At 34.6% G+C, this 10,231-nt stretch overlaps 1 protein-coding gene across 1 annotated transcript; it reads right to left on the bottom strand.

The window, feature by feature from the left end:
- On the bottom strand, positions 1–8,801 carry LOC131842268 (transcription factor ETV6). The gene is made up of 4 exons (XM_059190805.1): positions 8,776–8,801; positions 4,057–4,195; positions 2,601–2,755; positions 1–377 (listed from the first exon to the last, which is right to left on the bottom strand). The coding sequence occupies exons 1-4, from the start codon at positions 8,776–8,778 to the stop codon at positions 309–311; spliced, it is 366 nt and encodes a 121-aa protein (XP_059046788.1). The 5' UTR covers positions 8,779–8,801; the 3' UTR covers positions 1–308.
- Between the last annotated feature and the right edge of the window lie 1,430 nt (positions 8,802–10,231).

Here is a 10,231-nt window from a genome sequence, read left to right as displayed (position 1 = left end):
TAATATTACAGATTTTTTGATCTAAATATCCCCTATTATTTTCAGTGGGGACAGGGGCCCCTTATCCGCGGGGCCCTGCACATAAAGCCCGTAGGTAGATCCACCCCTGCTCCTTATCATCTCTACATTTTCCCGCCAAAATAGCGTCGCCATATTTGTTCACTACCATAACCTCTATGGTGCTATAAAAAGTGTAAAATCACATGCACTATTACATTCCCTTCTAAACTCTACGTAAATTCTTGTCCGATTATAATACACTATTATTTCATAAGTAGCAGAACTGCGTTCCTTTTAGTGAGTGAATTTTATTTCGGTGATATTTTCTCAAATAAATCTTGAAGCGCCAACGCCTTTGATAATCTTTTTCTGAAATCCTGTAATAGAAAAAATAATCATCATTACATAGTATAAAACAAAGTCGCTGTCGCTGTCCGTCCCTATGTATGCTTGAATCTTTAAAACTACGCAACGGATTTTAAAGCGGTTTTTTTTAATAGATAGAGTGATTCAAGAGGATAGTTTATATGTATAATACATGTACACACGTGCAAATCCGGGGCGAGTAGCTAGTAGTTTATAAGTCGAATGAAGGGAGGGTTTTTGTTTAACTGGAACGGTAAAGCATCAGACCCACTTGATGGAAAGTGATAATCTTATATATAAAATTCTCGTGTCACAGTTTTCGTTCCCATACTCCTCCGAAACGGCTTGACCGATTCTCATGAAATTTTGTGAGCGTATTGAGTAGGTCTGAGAATCGGCCAACATCTATTTTTCATCCCCTAAATGTTAGGGGTAGTCCACCCCATTTTTTTTTATTTTATTTTAAGGCAAAACAACGTTTGCCGGGACACTTAGTAGTTTTCTAAATTTATACCACAGAAAAGATAATATTACACAATCTAGACCAGAGGTTCCCAAACTTTTTTGGGTCGTAGACCCCTTGCCATATTTTTAGGTTTTGGGTACATTCTTGGTATTGATTTTTGTAAATTTCTAACTGTAGTAAAGTTTAGTGTTGGGGCTAGACATAGATCACTTTGGGAATAACTGATCTAGACCATAAATTATAAGGTAAAGTTTGTTTTGTATGTGAGCTTGTAGGAGGTAATATCTGGAGCTACTGAATCAATTTAAAAATTTATTTTAGAGTTCCATTGCTGAGTTGTCAAGGAATGTTAGTTTATGTAACATCACGCTGCAACCAATAGGAGCTGATTGCAACTTAAAATACTGAAAAATGTTGCAAAAACTCAAAATAGTCACTTCAGAACGGAGCTACTGTACTAGTTTAATATAATAAAAATTAATTAGCTAAATGGGTTTTTAGCCATATCGTTTTTTTTATATAGGTATTTAGCCAATAAGTTTTTTTAGCCAATTCGTTTTTGATTTGGAATGAACTACCTGCCGAGTGTTTTCTCGTAAAACTACAGCAGAGATCTTAAGGAGCTCCGGAACCGTATCCGAAACTATCGGATATCCGATATAAAAAAATATCCGTAACCGTAACCGAATCCGAAATAAAAGTTTCGGACAATATCGGATAGTGGCGGAGCCTAATTGAGACACGTTATGTAACCATTTTATTAGCTATTTGTATTTTACTTTTGAAATTCCTTAAAAAATTAATATCCGTAACCGAAATTATCCGAAACTAACGGATAATCCGAAATAATTTCATATCCGCATCCGTATCCGTATCCGGTATAATAATCATTCCTATATCCGTAACCTATCCATAACATCCTTGTACTACAGCATGGGGTTTTTCAAGAAATCCTTATTTTATTAAAGTTTCTTAAGGGTCCGCAACGCGTACACCCCTGGTGTTTCAGGCGTCCATAGGCTACGGTAACTGTTTACCATCAGATGGGCCGTATGCTTGTTTGCCACCATCGTAGTTTTAAAACTATTTTTTTGTGTCAATGAGTAGGTACTAGGGTTCTGTTCCCGGGAAATCAAGCTCGAGAAAAGTCGAGAACTCGAGAAATCAAGTACCTATATAGAAATTAAATTGACGTTTGTTGTATTACGTGGCGGCACAATAATACAAGATATTAAGGTTTTCTTTCATGTGTATTGACGCGATATTTTAAGTTTTCCATTTTGTAAGCTGAGTGACCCAAAGAAAAAACCAAGCACATGTATTACGGTTTTCGAAAAAAAAATGCATGAGTGAATAGCCGTATAAATTTGAAATTGAAATTTCTAACCAAAGAGGAGATATTTAAGATCAAAGTGGCCAGTACGACAAAACGCTAATTTCATATGTAAGAACCTAATATATTTCAGTATTTAACAAAAATGGCTTATCCATAATATGTATAATGTTTTAAATATAGCTATTCAATAAAAGTTTCATAATTAATTTTATAGTTAAATTTTATAATTAATATTTAACAAAAAATGCAGTGATTTTCGTCTCAAATGAAACCACTGAGTTTTTTGACGTTATTGGAACAAAAAATAAACCAAACGTACGTAAATGTAAATTTCTCGACAACCCGAGAAGACCCGAGAAATTGACCTCGAGAATTCTCGAGACCCGAGAAATTGAAAAGCTCGAGAAATCATGAACCCTAGTAGGTACGTACCTGATAGAGGAGGTGTCCAGTGTGCGGCACGCGGCTGGCGAACATCTCCTGGGTCATGAGGCAGAGCGCCTTCCCGTTCATGGGGAACCGCTCGGGGAGCCCCCCACGACGTGACACCCACCGCCCCACCTCACCGCGGCCCCAGGATCTAGGGTCTGCACACATTTATGTTATACATTACTATCAATATCAAAACATAGTATAAAACAAAGTCGCTGTCGTTGTCTGTCCGTCCGTATGTATGCTTAAATCTTTAAAACTACGCAACGGATTTTGAATCGGTTTTTTTAATAGATAGTAAAAGTATTATATATATACATGTATTATACATATAAACCTTCCTCTTGAATCACTTCAAGAGGAAGGTTTATATGTATAACAAAGACAATGTACATTCCCGATGACGAAGCATCGGGGTGGAAAAGACCCCCCGCCCCCTAGCAGTTATGTTATACATAATAGTTATCTATACATACTAACATTATAAAGCTGAAGAGTTTGTTTGTTTGAACGCGCTAATCTCAGGAACTACTGGTTGGATTTTTTTTTTTGTGTTGGATAGGCCATTTGTCGAGGAAGGCATTAAGCTAGAATAATACAAAAGGTGGGGAAAAGAAACGCAGACGAAGTTGCGCGGATCAGCTAGTTAATATTATAAACGCGAAAGTTTGTTACTCTTTCACGCAAAAACTACAGAACAGATTTTAATGAACCTTTACAGAATAACAGATAGGCTATAATTTGTTATAAAATGTTACAAATACAGCACATTTTTATATATTTTTTACTTTTATAACAATTTTGAATGTATTTTCTTCAGTTTTTAAATGTAAATTAAATGCGAAAGTGTTTAATCTACATCTAAATATATATAACTTAAAGGTGACTGACATAATGAGCTATCAACGTACAGCCCACTGGACGGATCGGGCAGAAATTTGGTATGCAGGTAGATGTTATGACGTCATCCGCTAAGATAGGATTTTGATTAATTATACCCCCAAGGGGATAAAATAGCGGATGAAAGTTTGTATAAATCTTCTTAGATTTTCGACTGATTGAACTGAAATTAAAGATTGGAGCTACTATGATGAAGACGTTCGCTTAAATAGGATTCTGATAAATTCAACCCCCATGGGGATAAAATAAGGGATGATGCAGGATGTAAATGTATTATTATGAACCTATCAGTACCTAATGGAACGAATAAATGAAGACAAACAAAATAACTTTTAGTTCTTTTTGCTACTTTTATTTTAGAAAAATAAAAAAAAAAGTGTTAAATTCCACACGGACGAAGTCACTGGAACAGCTAGTTATTTATATTATTAACCGAATCTTAACACCGGGTCGAGAGAGAAACTTAAAAAAAATTACTTCATTTGATAAAAAAATATTCGTGTTAAGATAAATATAGAAAATATATAGAAAAACAAACAGTGTGTACTGGACGTACCTAGTGGCAGGTCGTCGTGGTGCAGGGCTGCGAGGCCGGCGAGGTGCAGGGCGGATGCTGCCCAGTCCCCGGGCTCCGAGGGCGGCACGCGGTCGCAGCGGGCTCGCAGTGCCGTCTTCTCACTGCCACACTCGAAAGTCTACAACACGAATGGCAAACATTTGCTAAAACAATAGTAAATAATTTAAAAATGATAAATAACACATAAGTCTATAAATGGGTAAATACATAAAATACATTATATATAAATAAATAAAAATAACATATATATGTATATATAAATATAAACTATTTCGTATATAAATAATGTAAATATGTATGTGTGTCATCTATATATCTATACATATAAATAAAATTGTAGTGTCTGTTTGTAATATTGAAATAACCGTTTTTTACCACATGCATATGAATATAAATACAGTACATACATCAAAATAACATTTTTAACAATTTTTGTCTGTCCGGTACACGCAGTACTGTTTGTACCGGCTAATCTCTGAAATGACTGGATCGATTTTGACGGAACTTTTATTGGCAGGTAGCCGATGTAATAAGGAGTAACTTAGGCTACTTTTATTTTAGAAAAATAAAGTTAAATTCCACGCGGACGAAGTTGCGGGTACAGCTAGTATATACATATATAATACGAGTATAATCCATTTGAATACCGGTACTAGTCCAGCGGCCACAATATAGGATATCCGTTACATTCAGAAATTAACAAATACCAAATATTGAATAGCATCGCGGAAACCGATTCGGCGCCATTTTGCCGGAAACGGGATGTGGGCGAGTAATGGCGGATTAAATGTGGCGGGTGAGCTATTATGTAATTATTTGCTTTTGTTGGCTGCCGAGGAAGGATGGTGACATCCTGACACAATTATAAAACGTCACTAATCCCCATACAATTATATTACATACACGCACATGTATATACCCATCGAAATACCATCTATTGTAGACAATAACTAGCTGTACGTGCGATTTCTGCCGCGTGGCAATTAACTTTATTTCTCTAAATTAAAATATTTTTTTCTAAAATTACCCCTAGTAGTTAGTAACTTAAGTTACCCCTTATTACAAGAATTACCTGCCAATAAAAATCTCGTCAAAATCGGTCCAGCCATTTCAAAGATTAGCCGGAACAAACACACCGTCAAAAATTGTAAAATATGTTATTTTGGTGTATGTTCCGTATATATATTCATATGCATTTAGTAAAAAACGGTTATTTCAATATTACAAACAGACACTCCAATTTTATTTATATGTATAGATATATAGGTGACACACATACATATTTACATTATTTATATATGAAAGTTTATATTTATATATACATATATATGGGGCCGTTCAAGTATTACGTAAGCACTATAGGGGGACGGGGGCTCTTTTCTTTGCTTATTTTGGATGACATGGGGGTGGGGGAGTCTGTATGATGATTACGTCATCGGTCGTAATTTACTTTTTTACACGAATGGCAACCCTCACATTGTCTTTGTTAAAAAAACAATACATTAATTGAGAAATGTTTACGTAAGCATGGGGGGAGGGGTAAGAGCTTTGCTTACTTTTGCTGACAACGGGGGATGGGGGGTAAATAATTGTGATAAATCTGCTTACGTAATACTTGAACAGCCGCTATGTTATTTTTATTTATTTATATATAATGTATTTTATGTATTTACCCATTTATAGACTTATGTGTTTATAGATTTACAATGAAGCAACTTCAATTTTAGCCCTTTCAATTTAGGGTAGAGGGCAAACGGCGAAATTATAAAAAAAATCCCGCCAACTTGAACGGAAACGCGTCTTCCCGCCAAACGGACGGACGTACCATAATCGAAATCGACACTTCCGCTCGTCTCAAAAAAGGAACGTCGGGTTTTTATTATAGCTCTGGCAAAGATATAACGTCTGTTCTGCCCAACACATCCTTTATGCACCATTGTTTATGTTTTACACACAACTATATTATGGTTATCAATTTGCTATTATAAACGAGTTATGGACTGATATACGGACAGACGCAATATTGTATTAAACTAGCTGTACACGCGACTTCGTCCGCGTGGAATTTAACTTTATTTTTCTATAATAAAAGTAGCCTAAGTTACTCCTTATTACATCAGCTACCTGTCAAAATGAGTCCCGTCAAAATCGGTCCAGCCATTTCTGAGATTAGCCGGGACAAACAGACAGACAGACAGACAGACAAAAATTGTAAAAAATTACATTTTGGTGTATGTACCATATTTATATTCATATGTATGTAGTAAAAAACTGTTATTTCAATATTACAAACAGACACTCCAATTTTATTTATATGTATAGATAACAGTTTGGTAGAACAATGGGCATGTTAAGCGGATCGAGGATCGTGTCTTATGGAAAGTAGGGATGTTATGGATATGACATGTCGGATACGGATAGGTTTCGGATATAGTAATGATTATTATACGGATACGGATGCGGATATGGAATTATTTCGGATTATCCGTTACTTTGGGATAATTTCGATTACGGATATTAATTTTTAAAGAATTTCAAAAGTCAAATAAAAATAGCTAATAAAATGGTTACATAACATATCCGATATTATCCGAAACTTTTATTTCGGATTCGGTTACGGTTACGGATATTTTTTTATATCGGATATCCGATAGTTTCGGTTACGGATACGCAGCTCCCCAACATCCCTGATGGAAAGTATATAATATGAATGTGGATGGATGTAAAGGGAGGGGACGCCCTAAGAAAAGATGGATGGATTGTGTGAAAGATGATATGAATAAAAGAAGAGTATGCTCAGATATGACGACCGATAGAGATCAGTGGAAGAGAATGACATACTGCGCCGACCACAAACAATAAATAGAAGCAAGGCATGAACCGTTTGGTAGAACAAACTGTTTTTTTTTTTGAGCACATTTTTAAATATACCATCAGTTCAGAATGAGATGAGAACTGACAAGAAATTGAGCTCGTATTTAACTTGTTTCATTCATTCATTCATACATTCATTCATTCATTCATTCGTTCATTCTACATTACTTACGAAGACAATAGGTAACCTAGTAGAAAATGAAAATCGAGCCATCCGCTATGACTGTAACGTGTTTAATACTGACATATTTCCAAGAAAGCTGTGAGACGCTAATCTAAAATCCGCAATTTAAGATAATTGTCGGCCATTGTTGCGTTTCCCGCCAACTCTCCCGCGCTCTCTCCATCCGGCAACACAATGGCGGGAACTCGTCATTATGGCGCGTAATTGTTTTTTAAGGCAAAGGAAACGTGTTACATACTGATTAAGTAGTATGGGAAGTTTTTTTAGAAGCTTAAATGTCGGATGTAGAAATGGGCATCATTTATACGTATCATCGTATTGTAAAATACCTTTTACAATATTTTATTCGTGGCTGTTGAACACAAATGGCAGTTCTATTTTTTTGTCTTTTACCCGTCATCATTACATAGTATAAAACAAAGTCGCTGTCGCTGTCTGTCCGTCCCTATGTATGCATAAATCTTTAAAAATACACAACGCATTATGAAGCGGTTTTTTAATAGATAGAGTGATTCAAGAGGAAGGTTTATATGTATATTACATGTACACCCGTGCGAAGTCGGGGTGAGTAGCTAGTGATGATTAAACTTTTAAATTAGTTCAGATCCTGACATGAAATTACTATGATTTTTTATCTGGTTATACTATTTTCTTTCTTTTGATATAAAACCAACTAAAGAACTGACTTTTAATCTTATATATAAAATTCTCGTGTCACAATGTTTAGTTACCATACTCCTCCGAAATGGATAGACCGATTTTTATGAAATTTAACATGCATATTCAGTAGGTCTGAGAATCGGTTACTATCTATTTTTCATACCCTAAGTGACAAGGGTTGTCTATCACCAACCCCTATGTTTTAATAGCGATTTTAAATTATATGTCAAAACAACGTTTGCTGGAGCAGCTAGTAATACTAATGTTATAAAGAGGAAAAGTTTGTTTGTTTGTTTGTATTATATATATAGACAATGACATTTTTCTTGTCTTTGCCTTTTCTGTTGTAGGTAAATCAAAATAATGTTTTAATGGTTAATAATAGAATAGAATAGAAAATAATTTATTCAAATAAACTTAATTTAAGCAATTTTGAATAGTCATAATTGGAAAGCTGTCTCATCACAAAAAGAAAGAGCAAGAAACTTGTGTGTTGCTCTTTTAAACAATCCTTGTAAGTTCACATTTTACAAGTCGAAACGTGTGAATACAAACTACCAACAAGCACTAATTTATTAGAGTAAAAATATTATATCTATACATATAAATAAAATTGGAGTGTCTGTTTGTAATATTTAAATAAACGTTTTTTACTACATGCATATGAATATAAATACGGTACATACACCAAAATAACATTTTTTACAATTTGTGTCTGTCTGTTTGTTCCGGCTAATCTCTGAAATGGCTGGACCGATTTTAGTAGCTGATGTAATAAGGAGTAACTTAGGCTACTTTTATTTTAGACATGTAAAGTTAAATTCCACGCGGACGAAGTCGCGGAAACAGCTAGTTTTACATAAAATATAATATGTAAATATATTATTTCATAGTCTAGATGAGTAATAATTATTAATTAATACCCATTATTATAACATAAATCCTATAGTAATATAGAAGTATTACAACGAAACACTTACCATTATTTTGGCAATGGAGGAATCCCTGTTGTTTCCTGTTGTATTATATATTATATACACAATTTTCACTTCAATTTAATAATCACAGATATCCACAATATATCTCATAAATCCAAATGGCGATTATTGTAAAGTTACGCGTAATATATTTACGAGCCACGCACACAACCTTGCCCTACAACGGTTTGCAAACGAATGAATGAATGACCACCTAATTCATGCATCTTGAATTATAAACGAATGAATGAATGCAGAGAGTCGTTTACAATAAATCATTATATTTCAAAAAATAGTACAACGAAAAATAAACCTTATTACATGAGCTGGAAAGTTTAAAAATCTAAGTGTAATGGTGACGTTTGTAACGTTGTAATCTGGTAATCAATTCGCAAGCACGCGGCGTTGGTGTTCGGATGCGGGTATTTGCTATTCTCCTCTCACCTATCCAGATTGCAATGCGCAAGGGAAAGAGATAGAATATGTTTTTGAATCGATAATGAATTTCTCGCATCCTGCCTGTCAGCATGTGGCTGTAAAACTAATCGTTTCCGTATTATCTATTTCATTTTAAACGTCTTTGGTGTGTTCATGTGGATTCCAAATATAAACTGTCGTGCGTTGCATTAGAGTTCAGTTTTAAAACACAAATTTTGGGAACGTTCAATCCAAATTACGTTTAGAACGATAATTATGGGCGCGTTTCCGTTTCGGTTTCCCGCGCAAAATATATTTTTAAAATAAATTGGCAGATACCAACAGTCGAGTCGTATTTTAAGAGCCCTACTTCAAATTGGACATTAATTATCCCGTAGAAATACTTGTAGAAAAGCTAAAGGGATAAATGACAGCTCTTTGATCTTTTTATTTTATTCTTACTAATATGTAATATTATGTTATCTGTGCTAATATTATAAATGCGAAAGTAACTCTGAATGTCTGTCTCGCTTTCACGCCAAAACTACCGAACTGATTTAAATGAAATTTGGTACACATATAGTCTAGAACCTGAGAAAGGACATAGGGTACTTTTTAATCCGAAAAAGGGTTTGTAAGGGGTTGAAAGAGGAGATGAAAGGTTATATGGAAGTATCGACAATTTACGCAGACGAAGTCGCGGGCACATCTAGTACATTATATGTAATAACTACATGGTTAAATATTACGACATCTTGAAAATTTTAGAATTTTAAAGACGATTTTGAATAAATTGTCCAAAATAGTTTTAATTCATTAAGATTTAACTCTGTAATGATGAATTTGGGTAATATTTTTATTATTTAAGCTATATCTTTTTATACCCTCTTTCAACCATTTAGGTACAATTCTTTTTCCGCAATAAAGAGTAGCCTATGTACTTTATCAGGTCCTAGACCACTATCTTTACTAAATTCATTTAAATCGGTTCAGCAGTTTAGGTGTGCAAGCCCCCTCCAATCGATCCCCCGTCCAATTCAAA

This window comes from Achroia grisella, unplaced genomic scaffold (assembly GCF_030625045.1).
Source record: "Achroia grisella isolate CSIRO2021 unplaced genomic scaffold, CSIRO_AGI_Agris_v1 utg2156, whole genome shotgun sequence".
Taxonomy (NCBI): Eukaryota; Metazoa; Arthropoda; class Insecta; order Lepidoptera; family Pyralidae; genus Achroia; species Achroia grisella.
This window is presented reverse-complemented; position numbering and strand designations above follow the sequence as displayed.

What these genes read in the sequence shown, in the direction of transcription:
- LOC131842268 (XM_059190805.1), bottom strand. An exon ending in CCACGACGACCTGCCACTAG is followed by an intron (nt 2,756 to 4,056) that starts GTACGTCCAGTA and finishes AAATGTGTGCAG; the next exon opens with ACCCTAGATCCTGGGGCCGC. An exon ending in CTGGACACCTCCTCTATCAG is followed by an intron (nt 378 to 2,600) that starts GTACGTACCTAC and finishes TTTCTATTACAG; the next exon opens with GATTTCAGAAAAAGATTATC.